The sequence below is a fragment of the Polypterus senegalus genome, chromosome 5, assembly GCF_016835505.1.
Source record: "Polypterus senegalus isolate Bchr_013 chromosome 5, ASM1683550v1, whole genome shotgun sequence".
Lineage (NCBI taxonomy): Eukaryota > Metazoa > Chordata > Cladistia > Polypteriformes > Polypteridae > Polypterus > Polypterus senegalus.
Genome location: NC_053158.1, coordinates 188,195,884 through 188,222,201, shown reverse-complemented (window position 1 = coordinate 188,222,201; position 26,318 = coordinate 188,195,884). Strand labels below are relative to the sequence as shown.

The window sequence follows — 26,318 nt, the reverse complement described above, 5'->3', positions numbered from 1 at the left end:
ATCATGAAAAAGTATAATAAAAATAATAAACCTGCTTTGAAGGAATTTCATTCATATGTACAGGCTTATGAAAAAGTTTGGGAATCCCTCTCAACCTGCATACTAATTTACTCTACTTTCAACAGAAAAGATAACAGTGGTATGTCTTTCATTTCCTAGGAACATCGGAGTACTGGGGTTTTTTCCGAACAAAGATTTTTAGTGAAGCAGTATTTATTTGTATGGAATTAAATCAAATGTGAAAAACTAGCTGTGTAAACATTTGGGTCCCCGTGTAATTTTGCTGATTTGAATTCATGTAACTGCTCAATACTGATTACTTGCAACACCAAATTGGTTGGATGAGCTTGTTAACCCTTGAACTTTATAGACAGGGGTGTCCAATCATGAGTAGTAAAAGGTATTTAAGGGGGTCAATTACAAGTTGTGCTTCCCTTTGACTCTCCTCTGAAGAGTGACAGACAGCATGGGATCCTCAAAGCAACTGAAAACAAAGATTGTTCAGTCTCATGGTTTAGGGGAAGGCTACAAAAAACTATCTCAGAGGTTTCAACTGTCAGTTTCAACTGTAAGGAATGTAATCAGGAAATGGAAGGCCACAGACACAGTTGCTGTTAAACCCAGCAGGTCTGGCAGGCCAACAAAAATACAGGAGCGGCATATGTGCAGGATTGTGAGAATGGTTACAGACAACCCACAGATCACCTCCAAAGACCTGCAAGAACATCTTGCTGTAGATGGTTTACTGAAACATTGTTCTACAATTCAGCGCAATTTGCACAAAGAACATCTGTATGGCAGGGTGATGAGAAAGAAGCCCTTTCTGCACTCGCGTCACAAACAGAGTCGCTTGTTGTATGCAAATTAGCATTTACACAAGGCAGATTAATTTTGGAACAAAGTGCTTGGACTGATGAGATAAAAATTGAGTTATCTGTCATAACAAAAAGCGCTTTGCATGGTGGAAGAAGAACACCGCATTCGAAGAAAAACATCAGCTACCTACTGTCAAATTTGGTGGAGGTCCCATCATGCTGTGGGGCTGTGTGGCTAGTTCAGGGACTAGGGCCCTTGTTAAAATCGAGGGTCGGAAGAATTCAACCCAATATCAACAGATTCTTCAGGATAATGTTCAAACATCAGTCACAAAGTTGAAGTTACGCAGGGGTTGGATATTCCAACAAGACAATGACCCAAAACACAGTTCGAAATCTACAAAGGCATTCATGCAGAGGGAGAAGTACAATGTTCTGGAATGGCCGTCACAGTCCCCTGACTTGAATATCAGCGAAAATCTATAGGATGATTTGAAGCAGTCTGTCCATGCTCGGCAGCCATCAAATTGAACTGAACTGGAGAGATTTTGTATGGAAGAATGGTCAGAAATACCTCCATCCAGAATCCAGACACTCGTCAAAGGCTATAGGAGGCGTCTAGAGGCTGTTATATTTGCAAAAGGAGGCTCAACGAAGAATTGATGCAATATCTCTGTTGGAGCTCCCAAATTTATGCACCTGTCTAATTTTGTTATGATGCATATTGCATATTTTCTGTTAATCCAATAAACTTAATGTCACTGCAGAAATATTACTGTTTCCATAAGGCATGTCACATATTAAAAGGAAGTTGCTACTTTGAAAGCTCTGCCAATGATAAACAAAAATACAAAGAATTAAGAGGGGTTCATAAACTTTTTCATATGACTGTTGTGGTCCCTGGCCGGGGCTGGAGCCCGGCTGGGACGCCCAGGAGGACCAGAGGAGGGCTTGTGCCTCCTCCAGACCACGAGGGGGCATCCGTCCTGGTTATGTTGGGGGCCTCGGGTACAGGGATTGGAAGCCCAGCCCTGTAGGGACCCGTGGCCACCGCCAGGCGGCGCCCCGGTGCCTGAGGAACCCTGGAGCCCAGAACTTCCACCACACCAGGAAGTGCTGGGGGGAAGACGACAGGGGACACCCGGACGGCTTCCGGGTGCGCAGCCGGCACTTCCGCCACACTGGGGTGTGGCTAGGACTGATTGCCGGGAAGCAGCTGGAGCCCATCCAGGTTCCCATTTAAGGGGCCGCTTCCCTCCAGTCAGAGACAAGAGTCGGGTGGAAGAGTGGCAACGTCTGGAGAAGGGAGGAGGCAGTAAGAAGAAAAGAAAGAGAGAGAGAGAAAAAAGAGAAGAAGAAAAGAGAAGGAATTGGAGTGGCCTGGACTGAGGGGTATTGGGGATTAGTGAGCTGAACTGTAAAAAGAGATGAAGAATAAACGTGTGTTTGTGGGGGACATTAACGTGTCTGCCTGTCTGTGTCCGGTGCAAGGTTCACACTGTATATATAGTAAATCAAACATGATTGTCAGTGTGTTCCCATTGGTGAATTTAGTGTGATTATCAGAGAGGTTCCCCTTGATATATTGAGAACAACTGTCACAGTGTGGGGCGGATTGAGCATGACCTTTGAGGGCACCTGACCCACCGTAACAAAATGTCACTATAAACAACTTGCTTTAGAAAAATTATTTACAAGAAATTCATTATAACTGCACAACTATATTTTTTAACATGCCAAAAATGTAATATGTTAATGTGTATTTTCACTTCAGATAGGAGTTACTGCATCATGTTCTTAGTTTTGAGTTAGTCGTAGGTTCCATACAACAATAATCAGGAATAAGTGCTTTTGAAAATGAATACTTGAATGACCGTTGAGAGAATTATAACACAGGACTTTGCATATTACTTACTTACTCTGAAATGCTTTTGCAACTGTATGAAAATAAGTGAACACAGAGATTCAATGCCGTATTGTGGTGAATGTGAAGTGATTCTCACCTGAATCTCATCGATTTCTACTCTTAGCCTGATTGGAGTCCCGTCATCCATATAATCTTCAGCTTGTACCTCGAGAGAACCAGTGCTTTCTCTGTGGCAATAAGCAAATTCTCGAAGCATCTCCCTGACAGCTAGTTCAGCATTAGCCTGAGTTTAAAAGAAAAAAAAGTGGTTGTAAGAAAACAAATAACAAACACAAATGTTCTGGTTAAAATTTAGAAAAATGAATTAAACTTCATAGGCTGGGCAAAGTTCTCCAATTGACTGCTAAATTTAACATGGTTCCATATCCCAAATAAATACTCCCTGTTTGAATTTTCACACTTTTTCTTGTGTTGGCTGTGCTGTATTACTGCTCAGTGTTTTTCATTTTCATCTACTTCTGGAATAAAAAGCAGTTGGAGGAAAATACTTTGAGTGCCAAAAACGAAAGGCTTAGTTTATAGTTAGCTTTTTAATACCATTATTCTACTAACACAAAGAACCACAATAAACCGCAAGGCTTGGCACCATTAAGAATTCTAAAATTAACATTATTCATACTTTGTTTACATTTACTATACCTTTGTATACTTATACATATGGAAGAAATGCAGAAAATTGCTATTGTTATTTTTGCAGATTTTCTTTTCTTGGCACTATTTTACACTAAAGGTGGCACAGTGGTGCAGTGTGTAGCACTAATGATTCATTAATAAAGCAGTCTGGTTTTGAATCCCACACTTGAGCACTGTCAGTATGGGATCTGTAAGTTCTCCCTGTGTGTGTGAGTGTTCCCCCCACATCACCAAAGGCATAGATGAACTGTGTAGATGCCACATGGGCTGAATGGACATCCTGGCCAGGAGGGGGGGATGGTTCCTTACCCGGACAAGAGACTCCTAATAGGCAGATAAGCATTCTGGCCAGGGAGGAAGAAAGGATCAGACTTGGAAGGAAGGACCAAAAAGGATGGACGGACAGCCCACCTGGAAAGAAAGATGTCGCTGGAGGTTTTTTATTCCCACAGCACGCTAGATGGCAGCAGTCCCAGATATCAGTGCCCAGTAGGAAACCAGCAAGATATGCCAGGAGATGTAGTCCAACAGAGCAGACCTGCTGGATTCACTGGGGCCCACGAGAGGGCACTGCAGGGAGACAAAGCTCACTGTTATAATGGACTTCTGTGTGACCTGGAAGTGCTTCCATCAGGCAATTGTCCTGGCACCGGAAGTACTCCCAGCTCTGTAATAAAAGGGACTGCACTCCCTTATCCAGGTGAGTTGGAGCTGGGAGGAAGAGAGGCAAGGAGGAAGAGGAGGGTGAGGGCAGTGTGGTGGTGAGAGAATTGTGGTAAAAAGAGGAATTATGGAGAGAGAAACCTGTGTTTTTGTACATTTTTGCAACATATTAACGAGTTTGGTTAATAAACCACCCTTTATTTGAACCCGGGACTTGTGTTTGTGTGTTCGTGTCGGGGTTTGGGGCTCATTGACACCCCAGTTTTCATCACAACTGTTAATTCCAATTGGCCCTGTGTGAGAATGGGTACATTGGTGGGCATTGTTCTCGGTTGTTTTTCTGACTTACATGCAGTTCTGCTAGGATAGTCACCACCCACACAGTTGGTTGAGAATGCTGTTTTCTGTTTTATATAGTTTGTCTTCCAGCTTCCTTTCATATTTGTTTGTGTATGTCACTTTCTCATTACAGACTGAGGTTTCCAATACTGTCATTTGTATAAACTGTAATCAAATTCTTGTAGTTTTGTCTCTGTTTCACTGCATTTCAAGATCCATTTTGCACAAAAACAAGTATTGCACAAAACAAATTCAATCCTACTGCTCAAAATGTGTGACTAAAAACGGTACACCAATCAACAATAATTTGCAGTTTTGTTGTCTGCATAACTACACAGGCTGAAACCAGTTATGTGCCAAAACAGCACTACAGTCTTGCCATCCCACTGTTGCAGGTTACACACACACACAGTTAGGAACCAAACACAATGTAAGATTGAAAAGATTGATCCAGAAACTATTGGAAAGAAAGCAGTAGAAATAAGTCAGATTATAGATTTAATCCTGTTTCCCCAGTTTCTGCTCTAATGAACATCAAAAATGAAATAGGTGTTCAAAATAAAATTTTATTTTATTTTGGGCACTAAAGGAAAAAACAAGAGAAGGGAGGTTCTAAAAGGGCACAGGCAAATGTGTAGTAAGCACAAGGACAAGAATGCTAACCAAAGAGATACTGTCAAAAAGAGGTTTTAAACTACCTAGCACTGACTTAGGATTCTGTTATGCTTCCTCACTAACTAGCACTATAGCCAAGTTTTTGTTTTGTTTTGAATTAATTCAACACTATTACTATTTTCCACCATGATATTGTACATAGGTTTAGAGTGGGATGATCTCATAGATCAGGCGTCTTCCTAGTCACATGAACAGCAAATAGGTGCTTAAAAAACATCACCACAATGAGAAGAAAACATTTCAGACTGCTGTCAGCTACTACAGAAACCCATCTAAGTTGGCACTATAGTAATATATTAGTCACGACAATAAAATTAATAAACATAGGAAAACAAACTACAAAAAATAGCTGTTACAATTCCATTTGGTTTTTAATTTTCACAGCCTTCATTTAGGATTTTTCGAATCTTTATATGTCTGTTATGGGATTTTGACTATGAAGATTCCAAATATCTGGTTTATTTTTGTACAAATTCTTTTTAACTTTGTAAAAACCTATTTAGTGTCTTTCTAGAGCCATTTTATTTTGTTATGGGTGCCACCATTTCGCAAGCCCCATTGTCAAGAAGCAGTTCCTGGTTGCCGAGGAGCATGGTTTTGGAGGTTGCAGCATTTGATGCCAATTAGTTAATGGGTTTAAAGTCTGCTCTGACAGTCACTTCTTAGTAGAGTTTGAGGATAAATTCCTGCAAGACTTAATGAGATTCCTTTCTGATAATTCTCAGGCATATAACTTTGCAATGTTTTTGACAGGTTTTGTTTTTTGGGGCGGTGAAAAAGTAGTTTGACTTTTGCTTTCAATATGTGTATGTACTTTTGACTACACCACATTTTCTGGTTCATCTCTTTCAAAATGTCATCTCCCCATTTGAATCAGTATTACAACACAACATAATTCCCATTAAGCCATAACATAGAATTATTACAAACACAACATCAATTACAAGTTTTATTTTATGAATTGGGCATAAAAAGATAATCCTTCTTCATCAAAAATATCATATTTTTGTATGTAGAAAAATAATTGTGATTTCCAATCTAATCTGATCCACTGTTAATATATTTTGAACATTTTTGTTTCTTATTTTTACCTTATGGCAGTATTTGTAATTTGTTTTTCTATTAAATGCATAATGAAATTATGCAATGCTATGTTTTAAAAGCAGGGAATGACAAGGTTCAGCATCACATAAGCATATTGGTGATTAGCTTCTAAAACTGAACAACCAATCTTTATTTTATGTACAGTACTGGCTTTCTATAATGAAGAACACACTAGGCATTTATTTTACAGGCTTTTGCGTAAAACCACTGTTTCTGTATTTAAAGCTTTAGAACTCTATAATGGTGGTTTACAATTTTGCTAACAACCTTCACAGAAATATGGTTGTCAGCATAATCTTTTATTTTAAGGTGAGATAGAAACCCCCCAAGGTTCTAATGCTATATCATTTCATTAAATGAAAGCTGAGATAAATAGACTCTGTGTTTTATTTCCCCACAAGATTTCAGGTAATGGGAACATAGAAAAAGTAGTAGTAAGGAGTATACTGGGTAAGCTGATTTAGGTCTCTCTATTACAATAAAAAAAATCCTGGGACGAGATAAGACTTTTTAGCCTGGGATGAGATGTGACTTTTTCAGAGAGATACTTTCACATCCTGCGAGACAAGACTTTGTGCCAAGAGATTTAACCATGCCCGGGGTCAGAAATAAAAGACAAAGAGTAGATGACAAAGGAGAACATCATAAAGAATTCAAAAACGTTGTCGTGATACACATGCAGAGAAGGTTACAGATAATGGAAGTACTACAATTCAAAAGTCTCAGAAAAATGAGAGTAAAGATCACTTTAGCACAAACAAGTGGAAATTATTACTCAGTGAAATAACAGAATAGCAAAAAGATATTGAATATATTGTTCAGATTTAAACTTTAAGTCGGAGACTTGTAGATCGCCTAATTCGTGTTGTTCAAGGAAAAATAGTATTTTTTTTTCCAATGAAGAGGAAATGAGAATGAAAGAGAATGAAAAGATTTGTTGTTTGGTGAAAGTGAAATCCACATACGTGAGCAGCAGAGATGCGAAGTGGCTGGTGCGTAGTGCAGGCTGGGTATGGTTGGAGAACAAAGCGAGCAGGGGGCAAAGCCCCCTAGTTTTCAACTAAAAAGAAGTCCGGTTTTACAAATACATTCTTGTTTATCATGGCATCAAAGAGGAGCCATTTGTTGTATGTTGGTTCAACATGAAAGTAAAAATTTCACTGTACTCTGCACATGTAATAATATTACTACTGCTACTATTACTTCTTCAACTGCAATGCATTAACATTTAAAAAAAAACTTTGCTTTACTTACATTACCTGCTTAATTTCTACTTAAAACTTTTATTGTTTCAATATATTGAGTATCAAAATGCAGTTTGCGCTATCTTTTCTTAAGAGAACCTCAATTACTGTCCTCTCAAATCAGACATTTATTTAACAAATTTACACAACATTTTGCTGTAAACTAGACAAATCTGAATGGCCAATTTAAACTCTATTCAGTATTTACACCTTGATGCAACATACCTGGATGTGTCCCATGTATGCCTGCACCACCTCTAGTCCATAGCAGTCAATTAGCTCACCCACCAGCTGGATGCCCTTCTGATTGGCTGCTACCTGTGCCCGAAGATCAGAAAGGTTGTCATGGAGATTTCTTGATCCTGAACACCCTTGGAATTTTCCTGGTGCCATAAGAGCTTCTATGAGTGCTAAATGACAAAAAAGGTGAAAATGAGATTCCCTCCGCCATCCTGAATCAAGATATGATTCTGTCCAACATCACCATCATCTAATAAGTACTAACCTTCCTCCTGAAATACACCATTGCATACCAGTTTGAAGGATATGAAAACAGCCCCCTCTTCCTGCAGTGATTTTGAATGAGGGGGCATGGAGCCAGGAGTAATGCCACCAATATCTGCATGATGTCCTCGACTGGCAACAAAGAACACTGGTCTTAATACATTGGGATGAAACACCTGAGGAAAGCAAGGTATAAGAAATACTCATTGGATAAAAGTAAATGTAATGGTGGGTTGTCTTTAAAGCAAAGTGATCAGTGAAATCTTAGCAATTAGATGTTTGCAAGAGGTGAAGAGGAAACATGCTATGAGCATGGTGTACAGCGTCCATGGTAAAACTCAAGTTGGAAGCTGTCAATTAACACCTAGCAAAGTATATTACATTTTCTTATATTGTCAGTATGCAATAAACACAATAAAATACAGTAATTTATTTGGCCAAACTTCATACAGAAGACTAAGTGGCAAACTGGAAGCCTTTCTGCATACCAGTGCTGAAAGGAAATGCCTCTGCTACTGTTTTCACGGGACAATGTAATCTGAACTCTATATCCTCTGGCTGCTTACAACCAGGCTGGCTACAAGGAAGTTGGAAGAGTTGGGAAGATGACAGTTTCTAAAGTGAAGCTATATGCAGAAGTCCATGGAAAATCAAGAGTACATATACAATTTGATAAAACTGCAAAAAAAAGTCCAAATATTTCTTCATATGCTGTATTTACAGAAGAATAAACAAATAATGAGGCGGGCACATCGGCCACCTGAAGATTTACGTAGATTTTCCAAAGACCACATGCAGATTAGAAAAAGCAAAGATTGAAAGATGGAATGCTTTTCATGAAGTGAGTAAACATTGAATAAACAGGAAGGGAGGAGGAGTTACGGTATATAGTAGCTGAGAGTTATCATCTATAACTCAGAAAAGGAGTTTTTCATTTCATTTTGAAATCGACAGTTGACCTGTTTTAATTAAATAATTTTAATAACAATCAGTTAACTTGTAAAAAAGTGACACTGCTTAACAACAATGAAATACAAGGATAATGTTTTTCTGATAATGTTTTATTCGTACATTATGTGATTAATGCTAAGTGAAAATGCATCGCAAATTGCATCTTTACAGTATAAAGAAGCATTTTATGCATTTTCATTTGGGAATCTGAGAATATTGTGCATTTGAGAGTCAGTTGCAGACACGCTCCGTTAACTTGTGTGGCAGTAGGGGGCGCTAGTGCTCCCTTGAACCCTCACATACAACTCCAGACACCAGGTAAAAGTCCAATACTTTTTATTTTCGTTTTCCACAGTGCACCAAGCACCCTCCACACTACTCATAAATCGATACTATAACAAACACACAATAAACTCTCCTCCTCGCCCAGACACTTGCTTCTCTACCTCCCAGCTCAGTGTCTGGACTGAGGCATCATCCTTTTATAGCCCCTGACCCGGAGGTGTTCCTGTCCCAACAGTCCACAGTTCCTTATTCCTTCCGGGTCAGGGCAATCAGTCCTTTACTTAAACCCGGGAGCACGTCGTTCCTTCCCGTCCCGTGACCATGACGTACTCCTGGGTCATAAGGCACAAAAGAGCCCATAAGCCCCCCCACAGCGACTCCTGGTGGCCCCCAAGGTATCCAGCAGGGCTGTGTATAAATACTACAAAGTCCATGAGGCCCTGCTGGAACTCGGAGCACTATCCTGCTGTCGGGAGAGCTCCTCCTGGCGGCCTGGGGGTGAGGACCGGCATGAGAAGCCGGCAGTCCTCCACACTTGTCATTCCAGCAGCAAAAAAGAGACACTCTAAAAGTACCAAATTTCCTGGAATGCTCAGGTGGCCTTTTGTCATTTAATTGAGGTACTGAATGTGATTTTCATTCTGTGAAGGAAACATTGTAATTAATGGTAGGAGATTAGTGGCCATAATGTTTTGCACATTGTCATGAACACACACCACCACTTTGCTTGTGAGTCCCCATGTCTCTACAGCAGTAGTTATCTACAGTATCTTTATAGAAAGGTTGTCAAGTGTGTTCAGTTATACATTTTGTGTCTGTAGTACCACCAATTTTATCTGCCAGTCTTAATTTTAAAATATTAAACATTGTGATTCAATACTGCAATATCTTTCAGTGAGTGGACTGATAGCTTAAAACTTCATACACAAGTGATATACTGTAACTACTACTTGTCTGTTAATAACAAATGTGTCCTTAATGTTTTAAAGTAAGGAAAATAGAAGTTTTGAAGTAAGGTAGTTGAACTCACTAATCATGATCCTGATGCTGGTAACATGTTGCGTGCTGATTAGCAAGTCAATTTTATTTTACTCAGTACATGTGATGATAATGACCGCGAAAACCTTATCATTTATATAATGGCATGTTATTGTAATTTAACTTTTGGTTTTAATCTAGCCTAACAGTCAGTTGTGAGTGTTAGCTTACTAGCTGCAACTAGCTTGGTTTTCAGTTCTTTTGTCTTAGTAAAATAATTTTCCATAGAACTAGCGACAGTGCCTCTTGTTGTACCTTGACTCAAAGGACTTTACTATCAATCAAGATTATTGGTTACATGTTTTGTTCTATTTTCATACACATCCTCTGTGTGATTTCCTATGACCAAATTAGAGTTTGTCTTTGATAGTAATACTGATAGAGTGGATGTTGGTTTTTAAATTTCAGCACAATATCATATATGTGTGCAGTGACCTTTGTCACCGTTTAACTTGATATGATCCCAAAACAAAACTCAAAATATTTATTTTACCCACAGATGTAATATGATCTGACATATAGTATCTAATTTACACCCTTGTGAATCTATTTTATTGATCCATATGCCTAACAGGAGTGCTACCCTGACATACTGTGGGAATTTTCAGAGTTTTCGCTTGTACAGTCTCACATTCCTCCTTCCCGGCTGAGCTCATATGAATTTCCAGTCTGTGTTTTAGAAGAATTGTAAGGGCACTGTAAATGCTTCTTGGTCTCCTCAAAAAGCAATTAAGAATTATCTGTAACTTATTTGTAAAAATAAAAGATAAGCTAACATGTATTGCATCACTCTAAATACAATTTGAGCACAAAACATCATTTTTGTTTGACTCAGTTATAATATTTTTACTTTATATCGCTTTACTTGAGTAAGGTGAGAGGTCATTACACCACACCTTGTCTTATCTGGCTAGTGCTGTTTTCTCCAGAATGCTCTACTAGGAGGTAATACTCTGTAAGTCCATATAAGGTCTTGTAATTCAGCAGAATAATAAAATTTTCCAACACAAATCGAAACTAATTAGAATTAATCACACACTATGCAAACAATAATTAACTAACATACTTTATTTAAGTGTAACTTAACTTATTAACATGCACTGGTAGAATGTCAGATTTTGAGTCAGATCATTTTTATTCAGAATTTTTGCACCTCTCCAGTAGTACAAAGTACTGTAATAAATGCATCATAGTGTGCAGGGTACAAGATAGATAGATACTTTATTAATCCCAAAGAGGATCAGATTATAGTGTAAACACATGTTCTCTTATTCAAAAGCATTTGATTCAGAATCTAACAGAGTGTAAACCCTACTACTGACAGTTTCTGTCACAGCTACCGTACAGTGCTGAAAGCCATTAATCTACAAATGTTGTGCATATGTATCTTTTGTTTATTTTGCATAGGTAATATGTAACTATCATTTATAATGAAATGCATTTAATCAGAAAACAAACATTTTTGGTCTATGTTTTGTAATTCCTATCAAAGATCTTTAACACCAAAAAAGAATTGTGCAGTGGCCTGTTACAGGATGCTTCAAAACAAATATTTCTTACTCAAAAGTTACAGTATGTATGTGTCATTGCCTCTGGATTATCTCAGTCACTTTTTAGAACTGCTAACTACCTGTGAAGGCATGTGAGGTTTCCAAAATATTTAAAAATAAATTTGGAAGCACTATCAATTTATATTATATACATGTATATACATATATATATTATTAGGCTTTATATAGACCTTTATTTTTCTTCATAAGTGAAGGATCAAATTTATGTTGCTCTTTTTACCATGGTCCAATTTTAAAGATGTGTAAAATGCTAAGTGTTGATACTGGAAAAAGGTTTTACTCACAGGTGTAATAACTGTTAGGTCTGGCAAATGGCTTCCACCAGCACAGGGGTGGTTACTTAGAATAACATCTCCTGGACATAGGCTATCACCAAGCTCTTTAATCTGAAAAATAAAGTGTCTCCGATATCAAACATATTCAGATATTATTTTCAAACTTGTCAGCTCTGCCCATGTTTTGTAACCCTGTTAGATACAGTACATCAGAATAAATAGCTGCAATGCATTTACCTGAAACTGAACAGTCTCCTGCATGGCACCCAAATGGACTGGGATGTGGGGTGCATTAGACACCAGGCCTCCGTCAGGCCCAAAAAGAGCACATGAAAAATCCAGACGCTCCTTAATATTGGTGGAGATTGCAGTCCTCTGTAGAATTCTACCCATCTGTTCTGAAAAAAATATATATACAGTATATATAAATACTGTTTCTACACTATAAATAAGAACATTTAATCAGAAACAAAATTCAATATGATAATCAGCTATGTTGTGACTAATTGCTAAAAAGAGAATCACAAATATACATACAGGGAACTGTATCTAGTGGCTACTGTATATTATAGAAACTTCCTCACCTGCAATGCTCATAAATCGGTGTGAAAAAATGGACAACTGAATGGCATCAAGTTCTGTGCCAACTTGTTGAATTTTACCAGTCCCAATGCTAATTTGTATATCTCCTTGCTCTGTAATTTTTCCTTCGCAGTCAGGTTCGATTAAAATTGTGCTAAAGAAATTTTCAAAAAAGTCATTACACTTTACAAGAAAGTGAAAAATAAGGCATGGTGCTTACTGTAACAAAACCAAAAGACTAGGTTAATAGGCAAACACAGAGGATATGTTTGGTATTTAACTGAAAGAAAATGGAAATTACTAGGCTACTCCAAAAAACATAAAGAAGCATAATAACATTTAAAAACTACAGTGGTCTCCAAAAAGTTAATTACTTTTATACTTACAAAATTGGAATATCAAATGTTCCAGTTCATGAAAATGCATGATATGAAAACATAAGATCTGTTTGGTACAGTACTATAAATTTCTTTGCTGAAATCACATCTTAGCTTTCCCTAAAAACTACCAGTTTCTTTGTTTTCCCTTCTTAGAGACAAAAATTTGAAAAAAATGGTCAAATTTAAAAATATTTAAATTATAAATATATACCGATATATACGTACATTCATATGTGTGTGTGTATGTATGTCTGCACTATCTGCAGACAACCTAAAGAAACACTTTTCTCACTAACAGATTGATTCCATCGGCCCAAGGCACAGAAAAATACAACCTCACCAAATATGTATTTTAATTGTGGAAATCAGAAAAAACTGCAATGATTTTCCACATTTGGTAATCAGAAAAGGCAAACTTAGTGACTGTTTTTGGCAGTTGCAGAATATCGCAGATGGTAGCAAGTCTTTGTGGCTGGAGTGTCACTCATATCCTTTACAGTATATCTTGCTCTTTCTTAAACATGTTTCATAAACAAAAATATATGCAATACTACATAAGTGATATAAGAAATCAAAAATTACAACAAAATTATTTCTTTACCAGAGAAATAAATATTGTCATTGTGGACTATGGCTGGCCAGTCATCCCGGCCAATACCCCCAGGCCACCAGGTGGAGCCCTCCCTGCAGGATGGAGGTGCCCCGAATGGCAGCAGGGAATTATGGACAATGGAGTTTTCATCCACAGCCCTGCTGGATACTACAGGGGCCAACAGAGGACGCTGCAGGGAGGCCCAGAGACTCTCACGTGCCCTATAACCCAGAAATACGTCTTAGTCATAGCGACAGGAGGAATGACGTACTTCCGGGAAGAAAAGAAGACTTTTGATCTGACCCGGAAGTGCTAAGAAGTCACATGGACAGGGATTCAGAAGAACTTCTGGGTCACCGACTATTAAAGGACTGTGGGAGATCCCAGATGTTGAGCTGAGCTGGGTGGCAGGGTGGCAACGTGTCTGGGAGTGGAGGGGTGTTTTTTTATTGATTATTGTGTATTTATATGAGTATTGTGGAGACGAGGGTGCTTTGTGCACTGTATAATCATAATAAAGTCAACTATTGGACTTTTACCTGGTGTCTGGCGTCTGATCAGAGGGTTCAAGGGGACGACAGCGCCCCAGTCTGTCACAGTCATACATTTTATTAAAATGTTTAATATATTCACACCTTACACTCACTTCTATCTATTCTTTATGTATTATCTATAAACAATAATGATATCTTTTGATTTCTTTTAAAATTTTCATTTGACTTCTTCTGTATTCTGTAATTTACACCGATTATACAGTATTACCAAGGTCTACTATAAAATCAGAGCTATTACCGTCTCTATATATTCTGAATCTTTCTTTATTATTTCACATCTGACTTGTTCCTGTAGTTATTTACCTGGGAGTTTAAAATCATCATTCCAGTTACAAAATACCTCATTAATATTCCATACTTTTCTTGTTTACTATACTGTAACAACAACAATTTTATCCATTCCTCAAGAAAACTAAAATAGCTTGCAGAATGCAAACCTACATTACCTCTAGTATAAATAAGCAAAGAATTTCTGATAATGTGCTGCATTATAAACACATATTAAATGACCTTGCAAAAAGAAAGCATTTATTAAGAATTGACTGATGTGACTAACTTTAATAGCAGGTTATTTCTCATTCTGTTTGAAGCGAGTCACTGATATCATAAGTCCAAATACACACTATAGAAGTTCCTTTAGCAGAGCTGAATGATAGCTTGCTTTTTCTCCATCTAAGGAGAAGAGACGACCTGAGATTAGGATAGATAGATAGATAGATAGATAGATAGATAGATAGATAGATAGATAGATAGATAGATAGATAGATAGATAGATAGATAGATACTTTATTAATTCCAAGGGGAAATTCACATAATCCAGCAGCAGTATACAAAGAAACAAATATTAAATTAAATAGTAATAAAAATGAAAAAAAAAATGAAAAAAATTAAAATAAAATTAATGATAGCATTTACTCAGCCGGGTGGAATTGAAGAGTTGCATAATGTGGGGGAGGAACGATCTCTTTAGTCTGTCAGTGGAGCAGGACAGTAACAAAAGTCTGTCACTGAAGCTACTCCTCTGCCTGGAGATGACACTGTTAAGTGGATGCAGTGGATTATTCATGATTGACAGGAGTTTGCTTAGTGCCCGTCGCTCTGCCACAGATGTTAAACTATCCAACTTTAATCCTACAATAGAGCCTGCCTTCTTAACAAGTTTGTCCAGGCGTGAGGCGTCTTTCATCTTTATGCTGCCAACCCAGCACACCACCGCGTAGAAGAGGGCACTCGCCACAACCGTCTGGTAGAACATCTGCAGCATCTTACTGCAGATGTTGAAGGATGCCAACCTTCTCAGAAAGTATAGTCTGCTCTGACCTTTCTTACATAGAGCATCAGTATTGGCAGTCCAGTCCAATTTGTCATCCAGGGACAAGATGAGTAACATCTTTTGAATGCAGCAGGAAGAGAGTGTCATCTTTCTTTAATTATTGTGAAATTTAAAGTCAGCCTTTTACATTGGATATTATTTAGGGTAGGTTGGGCTATGTCAGGGTGAATTGTTTAGTCCAAGTCAGTACTCTGTCTACCAACTCTTCTGATGAAAAAAGTACCAAAGTAAATGTTCAAGAGTGCACTTACAAACCTGTCACATTCTATCAAAGCAGTGCTGACCAAGTAATAATATAAACACAACTTTCTGATTTCTGAATATCTAACTTACTGTAAATACACTCAATGTATATAAAACAAGGAATACTTAAAATTTGCATTGTGTAAGCATCATTTGATTGGCAATACCTCACTAGTTATTATGCAAATGTTAGTCAGAAAAACATAGAGCTATTAAATTGGAAACCAATCAAATTTTCTTTGGTCCTGGGTAGTGCTAGCAGCAATCCCATCATACCTGTTCTTGTCAATGATGATTGCTGGACCCAAAATGCTGTGCTCACATGACAGATCTTCAAGAAGGAAAACCTTAGTATCCTCATATCCATTCTGAAAATAGCACCGTGTCACCTTGAAAACAAAGGAAAAGGATTTATACCTGCTTATATTGCTGTAACAGGAGTTTCTCAACCAGCTTAATCCAATTCGGAATTGTGGGAATCTACCCTGACAGCATTAGGAACAAGCAGAAAATAGCCCTTGACAGGGCCCCAATCCATCACAGGATCCTCTTGCACACACACTCTCATTCAAAATGCACCAATTTAGTATCGCCAGTCAGCCTATATGGGAGGAAAACTGCAGTAACCTGGAGGGAAATCACATAAGACATACGGAGAATATCCATGTGAAATTTGCACTGTGTCCAGGCATGGGACTCAAACCAGGATGCTAGATCTGTGAAGCGGTAGCAATAACATTGCATTACCATGACCTCCTGCCCACCCCGTTGATTTATTTTGTTTATAACTGCATCATAATTACAAAAATGAATAAAACAGAAATGTAAAACTTAAGACAGATCAGGCTAGACATGGCTTACTAAGTAAATGTTTATTTTAAAAAATTAAATGAGTCCCTTTAAAGTCATTCACGACAATACTATTGAAAATGATTAATAATTGTGAAGAGAAAATGCTATTCTGCCAATGGCACTCATTGATTACTATTTAAGTAATACTTCAAAAATCAGGACAAAGCAAGATATGAAAATCCTCATAGTGTTACCTTTAAATATACAACTAGGTAACTTGTTAAATATACACGTAACTGACATAATACAAACACATCAATGTTAACTGTCTTAGAGGTTCATTTAACTATGGTGAGCTGCTCTTTTTATATGTTATCTACTATACAGTCTATATCAAAAAACAAACTGATGATAAAAGGAAACACAGTGGTGGAATGGTTAGCACTGTTGCTGACAACTCCAGGATTCTGGGCTTGAATTCTGAGCGGGGTATTAATGTTCTCCCTGTGTTCACACTGGGTGCTCTGGTTTTCTTCTCACATCCCAAAAATAGAGATTTTAGGCTAACTGGCTCTATATAACTGAGTGTGGTTGTGTGTTGAAGTGTGCAATATAAATGACTCAAGATCTGTCCGCAATTGTTTAGAAATGAAGGTAACAATACATTATACTGCTGTTTCAAATATTTACAAAAAAAATCTTGCTATATATAGCCACATTGACAATAGTTTTCCAAAGAGAAAATTGTGGCATCACGCAAACACAGGTTCCAGCACTGAAATTAAAGAGACAAAAACTCTGCACTGACAATGAGGTGCAACTTTACATGTCAATGAGGAACGATGCCTAACTGCAGGAGACAGGAGGGTCTGCAGGTGCACTGGGATTCTTGAAACAATTTATCTGATGCCACCAGAGACAGAGTAAAGTGATGCAGGTTTGGTGAGAGGCCAGATGTTCTCCCGGCTGATAAGAGTCAGCATACTGCCCCAAGGGCAAGAAACGCCTGGAAGATGTTGCTCTTATAATGGTTAAGACCATCAGGTCAATTATTATCTTCCAGACCATTATGTGGATGCATGCCATTCCTACTTGTAAAAAGGACTACCTGACAGACCCAGCCATTTAAGGGCTATATAAGGTTTAGTGGTGCAGAGGTACCAGGATTCACTAGACAGAGTCCTAACCTATAGTTCCTATAGTCATCATAAGGCAAGTGAATTTGGGCTTTCCTAGAAGTAACCTTGGGAGGGTGTAATACCAACTCATGTTGAAGCTCATTGTATCTAGCTGGGGCAAAGGCACACAGGCTCTGTGAATTTATTTGTGCCAGGGTCCATGTAGACTAGTGCTTTTGTTTTCCTCTCTTGCAGTTATATATACTGTTGGCTTAAGATATATGACAATTGATTTAATTTAAAATTGTGTTTTGCATTAACTGAATTTGTACATGTGAACAAAGCTTTGAACTTGTCAGTGCTCACTGTACCTTATACGAATACATTGAGCTGAATGAAATCTAAATTTTGTGACCGTAAACTCTATCCATGTAGTTTTTAACCTCAGGAAAATTAAATCTTTCTTTAACGATCTGTAGTTCTTCATTATCTATCTTCACTTGCTTTATTAAGTCAATTGACCCTAGCATGTTCACATTCTTGACATTTTTATGTGATTGTTAATACATTATTGGAATAAAAAAGGTACAACAAAGTGCATTACATCAAAAATTACCTTTTTAACTTGTGGTTGATTCATACTTCTGCTAATCAGTTTCTCATCTGCAATGCCTGTCCTACCAATGCCTCTTACACGTATATCATCCACCATGATGCATCGCTCAGGAATAGTAAAACCGAACTCCCTAAGGTACCTGTAAAGAAATTGTAGCAGACTTAGCACAAGATCTGGGAATCAAATGCACTCTGTGTGACAGTAATGAGCTGTTCAGTCAACCAAAAACTCTCAATGTAGATTATCCAGGGCATCTTGTCAATACTGTATATGAATCTTCTTAATCACAGAAACATAACTAAATTAGAAGGAACATATTACATGAAGAAGACACTCGCTATCTTAAGTAATGCACAAATCAGATATAAAATTTTAGCATCAGTGTTGTTAATAGACAACCTGGCTGAAATTATTTATTTATATCACGAAGTCTCACGCTCAGTCACATTAACGCAGAAGATAAGAATAAGAAGATAACTCCGAGGGGGCAGCCTAATGAATCTTCCTGAAAACCCATATTCTTTACTGCATAGGATACATTTTGTTAAATGTTGGCTTGGGTTCAATGTCTCACCTATCAGTAAAGGCAGCTCGGAAATCACCAGCATGACAAGACTTCTCATTGCTAGGATATCCATTAGCAGAACACATAAGAGCACAGTCAGTTCGGTCATAGCGAAGATGTAAGAAGATTTCTGTACTGATCTGAGACCTGAAAAAGAAGTGAAAATTATTTTAGAAAACAACAGGAATTGTATGGGAGACATTTTAACCATTTCAGCTGACATATTTTAGGTAAACAGCTGAAGCCTGAAAGTCATGTCATGATGAAAAGAAGAACAGTGTATTCTGGGAAAGCTCAAAGACAAAGAAAGGTTCAGTGTGTTTCGCTAAGTTCGAAGATGCAGCTTTTGTTTCCCATGGGAAAATAACATTGATTATTGTGATAATGATTCAGTAACATTCTTATGTATTCAGTAATTGTAAAAAATGTATCTGCATTGCTAGAAGAAATGGAAAGTCTTACTTCTGTACCATGCAACATTATGGAAACTATAATAGTAAATAAAGTAGAAAATTGATATAACTAAATAAAAGCGGGCTTGGGTTTATAAGAGGAAGATCTTGCCAACTCAATCTTTTAGATTTTTTTAAAAACGCAACTGCAACAGTTGACAAAAACAAAAACACACAACAAAATTTACTTAGACTTTCAAAAAGCGTTTGATGTGGTCCCATACCAAAAATTAATTCTGAAACTAGAATCTGTAGGCATCAGAGGTAGCCTGCAAAATTGGCTCTCAAGTTGCTTAACCAGCAGGAGGTAAAGAGTGTAGATAAGAGGAGAATGCTTCATGTGGACTTACATCATTAATGGAGTCCCTCAGGGGATTGTCTGTCAGCAGTCTTTATATTACTGACATTGATTTTGGTATAGTTATTGAATTTGTGAAATTCACAGATGATACTAAAATTGGAGTAATGGCAGACATAGAGGAGACACCAAAACAATTCAAACAGACTTGGACAAGCTTCAGAACTGGGAGAACACTTCAAAAATGCATTTTAATATAGAAAAGTGCAAGTGCTACAAAAAGGAGCATCAGTTATAAATACAAGATTGTAGACAATGTCCTAAAGGACGCAACTTTTGAAAAGGATTTTTGGGTTTATGTTGACACAACATTTTCATCATCTAAATGCAATGTGCAGAAATGATTAAAAAGACAAATAAAATGTTGATTTATATTCAGATGTTTTCATGATATAATCTAAGGGGCATTATGCTCAGACTATATAATGCACTAGTGAGGCTAAATCTGAAGTATTGTGTGTAGTTATGGTCACCATGCTATAAGAAAAACATAGCAGCACTTGAAGTTAAGCAGAGGAGAGCAACCAAGTACATCCCAGGACATAAAGACATGCGCTACTCTGACAAACTCAGGGAATTAAACCAGTTTAGTCTCGAGCACAGTAGACTGTGTGCGAACATAATTTGGGGCTTCAAAATTCTCAAAGGCATTGATAAAGTATATCCAGCAGAAATCTTTCAACTTAATTACATACAGTACTTGAGGACATCAGTGGAAATTAAGGGTAAGTGCATTTACATGTAGGACTGAATCTAGGAAGCACTTCTTTATTCAAAGAGTTGTGGGTATCTGGAACAAACTATCAAAACATGTAGTTGAAACAAAACCCTGGACAACCTTTAAGAACTATATGGATGTGATACTGATAAAATTTAGCTATTAACTAAAAATAGTAAACTGATGTTCTAAATGGTCTCCTCTCAGTCGTCAAATTTCTTATATTCTTATGTTCTAAGAAAGAAAGTTAGGCTCTCACTTTAAGTGAGAAGAGAACAGAAGAGAAAGTGAGTTCCTTTTATTAGACTTCTTCCAGAAGGAGTTCACTAAATTATTATTTTAGTTCAATTGGTGCTTGTTGCAAAAATGGAGTTTTAAGTTGCCTTCTAAGAGCTCAGCTCAACTGCACACATGGACACTTCTAAGAAGAGCCATGAACCCTTTCATGGACACTTGGAAAGGAGCTCCCTCTCTGGTAAGAAATCTTTCTTTTCATTTGAGAAATAAGAATATATAATCTGTAACTATGGACCTGGACCACGTGGGAAAAGTTATCTAGGACTGAATGAACATTGCATGAACCCACTCAATTTGCATAACTCTTTGTATTGCTTATACATGTATCTGCTGCAATTGATTTTGATACAAATGTCTGATTTATCACTATCAATGCTGGGTGCTAAGATTAATGATTTCCTCTAACATGATAAAACAGTGATGCATATAGTCTGGTCAGCACTGTCTACAGTAAGTAAAAAAAAACAGGGTGAAAAAAAAGAACACAGTTCCTGTATCACTTCTCACCTAGTGAACCCCTGAGCTTGCAGCTCTTCCACACACTGACATTCCAACTCTTCAATACGTGTGTCCAACTTAGAGAATGACTCATATGTATATTCCAATGAGGAAGGCTCCTGTGCTTCATGGACAACATCTGCCAGTGCCATTCCATATGCAGACAAGATACCAGCATACCTAACAGAGGAAACACATTCAGTGACTAGTAAAGAATAGTGAGAGCATGTACATTTTCTGCAGTACATCAGAGAGGAGAGGACCAGAGTATATCTTGCCAGCAAGGTAGAAAGGAAGCAGTCCATCACAAAGCTCCCTCGTACACATAACCTCACTTGCACTAATCTGTATCTGATAATCACGACAGAAATTTCAAGAAAAGGAAGACAAAGGTTTCAGGGTAAGTTAGTAATACTGATAATGGCTGCTGAGAGTTGTGATGTGTTGCATGTTGATTAACACATGCAAGTAAGAATTTCACTCATCTGTACATGTGACAATATTGATCCTATGAACCAATGACCCCATCAAGAAAATGTAAAATGCCTGTTAATTTAACTTTCACATATGGATGTGGAAAATATCAGTGCATTAAACAGCATTACTGATCTTGATGAATATAAAAACAGTGGTCAAGTCTTGTCTTGATCATTTGCAGCAAATATAAATTATCTTTACAGAATTATTCTTAAATAAATGATGACATTATTAATTAAATTACCAATTGGCTGAAATTGCATTCTTTGCCAATGAGACCCATCAAGGATACTAATGTATTGTATGAAGCAAGATGAACACCTGAAAGAGATTCTGGGAGACATTTTGACTATAAATGTCAATATGAAATTGTGTTTATTTTGACATCTAGTAGTAAATTAATTGTGGAGCTTTCCCACCTCTGTTATGTTATTAATTACTAAATTATTTTTTACAGCTGAAAGACACAACTCTATTGACTAGCAATATTTAACAAACCATTCTAAACAGGTAAGATGTGAGTATGCAATACTTTTACATTGTCTTAGCTTTTGTATTACTACTATTAATATTAAAACTTCAATTATTTCTCTTATATACAACACAATGAAAGCCTGCATTTTACCGAGATTAATCCTTAAGCCAGTCTAAAGTGGCAAATCATACTTACTTATGAATAAAGACCATCTTCATGCCAAGAGACCTTGCAATGGCACATGCATGCTGCCCTCCTGCTCCTCCAAAGCATGCTAAGATATGACGGGAAGTGTCATGACCCTTAGCCTGAAAATGTAAAATAACATAAGAATATCAAAATAGTAACTCAATGTATTAATCACTAAAGGCAAACACTGTATGCTTCCACTTGTCTCACCTGTGTCAGTGCCCTGATTGGTCGGCACATTGCTTCATTTGCAACTCTGATAAAGCCCATGGCCACTTCTTCAACAGTCATCTGCCGTTGGCCAGACTGCGCAGACAGAAAACTGTTAACGGTGGCAGTTAGAAGATGAAACTCACGCTGAGTATCTTCATATGAAAGTGGCTGATCCTCAGCAGGTCCAAAGATACAAGGAAAGAAATCAGGCAAAAGCCGTCCTAGAGCAAGGTTAGCATCTGTCACTGTAAGGGGACCCCCTGAAATGAAATGAAAAAATCAGTTACTAGAACCAGCACACAGCAGAGCACATTCTGCTCTGATATCCAGCTAGTTAAAACAACTAACTCTACTTGCCTTAAGCTGGCATTAACATTTACACATATCCAGATGATAAACTGCTACTATAATTCTGTTGGATAATGCTCTGGATGCTGAAGTCAAACATGAATAACTGACTGGCGCTAAATTTTCTCTCTGATACTTAATGATAATTATTATTTATTTTACTCTTCCCTTAAGAGACCAGCAGGGGGAACAAAAAACAGACTGTGAAGATTTCCATTTCACATATCGAATCTTGAAACTTCAGTGGAATTACAAGTAACAAGTTAGAATGCAAAAAGGCAATGCTTCACTGAAGGAATAACAGTATATAAAAGCCCTAAGGTCTGTGCAGTTATACTCCAACTGTGTTCTGGTTATATACTGTATTTACAACTCTCTCTCTGGGTGTTATACTAGGCAAACTATTTTTTACCATTTCAATGACACAGTATGTGAACAAATTCTGCACCAGGTGCCCAGTGTATGTTCACATAATACATTTTGCATCAGGCCTTTGTGTTGTTTACCACTTTGATTTGAGCACACCAAAGACCAAACTGTGAAGTGAGAATTGTCCATCTAGTATCATTACCCATAAAATGAGGCATACTTTAAAGGAACAAGATGAAAAAAAACATTGATTTAAAACTGAAGATCATATTCATCTGAGATAAAAGGACAACTGAAAGAGTAATTCATATACATACCTTTTCTGTAACATGTTGGTCCTGGATGTGCTCCTGCAGATTCTGGTCCCACTACAAACATACCAGACCTGCCAATCAGAATCACACACCAGTTATGTAACTAAACAAAATATGGACTAGCATGTGTAAGGAGACTGAAAGCAGGTGTAGCATCCTACCTAAAGAAGAGTCGGGACCCCCCACCTGCAGCCACTGTGTTAATGTCAAGTTGCGGAGCTTGTAATGTAATGCCTGCAGTAGTGGCCTCAAACACGTGCTCATACTGACCAGAATACCGGCTTACATCTGTTGACGTTCCTGGAAAAAGAGAAAGGGAATGTGATTTACCCGAGTCAGACATAAGGCAGCATAGTGCACTCACAAATGCACTGAACTTTAAAAGCATCTTGCTCAATTCCTCCACCAATAATTGAGTAAATCACTTTACTCTAACTCTAAGATTAAACATTTGTAAACTGTTTATAACATGTTCTGATCTTGCATATTACCTTGGATAGAGATGTCAGTAAATATATGACAATAACCCTTTTTCACAAATTTTTACTGTCCTATAACTCATAGGATTACAATTGTAGATCTTACACTTTTCTTCTTTCCTCTTTAGGAAAAACTACCCTTATATCACATTGTGTTCAACTGCTTCAGCAACACAGTAATAGTAATTTTGTAAATGGGGTACAGTTTCCTTTGATACTCTTCACTTTATGGAATATCATCCACTTTTTAAATGAATGGCCCATTATCTGCTCACCTCCCATATCAAATCCGATGACAGGCAGTTTGGTCTGCTGGTTATAAGATGTCATGGCATAGCCAACAACACCTCCTGCAGGCCCAGAAAGTGTGGCACGGGATCCAATGAACTTTTTCATAGGTGTGAGGCCACCATCTGACTGCATGAAAAGAACCTGCACTCCCTGGAAAAACGGAAAAGAGATGCATGTTTCTTTGTTCTGCAAAAGGTGACTCAGAAACACTCAGACTGGAAACAAATCAAAACAGGTGTAAATATTCAATATTTTACCTACCTCAAGGCCTTGTTTGAAGCCCTTTTGGAAACTATGCAGATACTCCTGAATCTTGGGGGTTAGGTAGGCATCAGCACAAGCTGTGTATCCACGTGGCACAATGCGCACCATAGGCATCACTTGGGAGGAAAGCGAGACATGCTTGAATCCAATTTTTCGTGCCAGCTCACCAACTTGCACTTCATGGGCTGACCATCTGAGAAATTCACACAGTGGCAGAAATAACAACAAAAATTACAATGAAACATGACAGTAGCTGCCATTTGAAGAAAACAAATTAAGTTCTAGTTGGTGTATTAGACTAGTGGATTTCTCTGGGAAATAAGTATTAAATAAAACCTCTATCGATATGATGAAAACAACTGCAGAATATCTACAAGAATGCTTAGAAGAGATTCCTTTAGATCATAGCAATTCTATGTATTATGTTCTGTTTTCAGAAATAAATCCTGTATTTTGTCTGACTTCCCTTATTCTTAAAGAAAACTTAGAAAAAATAGGCCTCTTAATGAAAGGCTTACATTTTGAAAGTAATTCAGATTCTAACTTTCTTTGGATAGTTGGTCTCAAAAGCAGAGATATATGAGCTCATTTGTACAGACAAAAAACGCACACTTGTCTAAGGCTGTTCAATGAATAAAACAATCTTAGTCAAGGTCAGCTTTACTGATGCTTCTACAATTAAAGTAGTGCATATCAGGTTGCAGGTTATACCAAATTTACCCTGCAGCAAACTGCCCTAAAGTAGCTGCTATAGAGACTCTGATGGCCGCTAACAATTATAGGTGTAATGACTGCACAGGATGGCAGCAGTTTCAAGTAGGATGATATCAGAAGATGTAATGTGATTGTAACAGTCAGCCAAGGTCAAAGCCGGGAGGATGTGATACAAATAAACAATGGCAAGGACATGAGACAAAAATCCTAAGTTGAGAGTCATAGCAAGGAAGTCAAGTACCACAGTATTACATGAAGCCTAAGACAAAAAGCAAGACGTATATCAAAACTGATGAACAGAAAACAGTTCATAGCCAGAGAGATCTTTAAAATAATAACACTAGATTCTGAAGCCTTAAATTAGTCGGGAATTAAAGGAGGGTATGATGCTAACCTTCATACTGCAGTGATAATTACGCCACACGTCTCACACAACCAGACATCTTGCCTACAAACAGCTTGGCAACCTTGTATTACAAACAATAAGCAATTGTGGAGCAACAAAATGGTGCCATGGAAAGACACGTTTCAAAGTGAACAAAGTATAAAAAAACATTCCAGACCATAAAATTCATTGACCGCTAAAACCCACAAAACAATACTGCCATTATTTATAAAGTAATCAACAACTAAAAATTATAACAAAGTCCATGACAACAGTCCGATAAAAGCGCAAAGACATTCTTATGGCTGGTGACTCTAAATTGGTCCATGTGTGTGAATGTGCTTAGCAATGATCTGGTGCTTAGTCCTGGTGTGGTATATGCCATGCATCAAAGTGCTGTTGAAACAGGTTCTAGTTTCTGCTTGGCCCTGACCAAAAATCAAATAAATACTTTTGCTTCACATAGTTATTCACAGAAAAAGAAGAATTTATTTTGAAGATGTAATGGTATCTGGTGGTCAGAGCTGCTGTTTCACAAGTTCAGTGCCTTGGGCTCTAATCCTGTCTTTATTCATGTGCAGTATGCACATTCTCCCCATGTTTTTTTTGGGGTGCTCTAGTTATTCTAGTTTCTTCAAACATCCCCAAAAATGTGAAGGAGAGACAAGTGTGTGTGTG

At 37.6% G+C, this 26,318-nt stretch overlaps 1 protein-coding gene across 1 annotated transcript in view; it reads right to left on the bottom strand.

The window, feature by feature from the left end:
• oplah (5-oxoprolinase, ATP-hydrolysing) overlaps positions 1-26,318 on the bottom strand; it is a 55,813-nt gene that overhangs the window by 12,405 nt on the left and 17,090 nt on the right. The window contains exons 6-21 of the mRNA XM_039753799.1: positions 24,539-24,734; positions 24,262-24,427; positions 23,669-23,807; positions 23,511-23,578; positions 22,474-22,736; positions 22,270-22,382; positions 21,132-21,302; positions 18,809-18,946; positions 18,235-18,373; positions 15,985-16,097; positions 12,609-12,760; positions 12,262-12,422; positions 12,034-12,135; positions 7,906-8,080; positions 7,626-7,810; positions 2,819-2,965 (exon numbers count right to left, since the gene is read on the bottom strand). Of these exons, the coding sequence (XP_039609733.1) occupies positions 2,819-2,965; positions 7,626-7,810; positions 7,906-8,080; positions 12,034-12,135; positions 12,262-12,422; positions 12,609-12,760; positions 15,985-16,097; positions 18,235-18,373; positions 18,809-18,946; positions 21,132-21,302; positions 22,270-22,382; positions 22,474-22,736; positions 23,511-23,578; positions 23,669-23,807; positions 24,262-24,427; positions 24,539-24,734 (2,428 nt within the window). The remainder of the gene's footprint in view (positions 1-2,818; positions 2,966-7,625; positions 7,811-7,905; positions 8,081-12,033; positions 12,136-12,261; positions 12,423-12,608; positions 12,761-15,984; positions 16,098-18,234; positions 18,374-18,808; positions 18,947-21,131; positions 21,303-22,269; positions 22,383-22,473; positions 22,737-23,510; positions 23,579-23,668; positions 23,808-24,261; positions 24,428-24,538; positions 24,735-26,318) is intronic.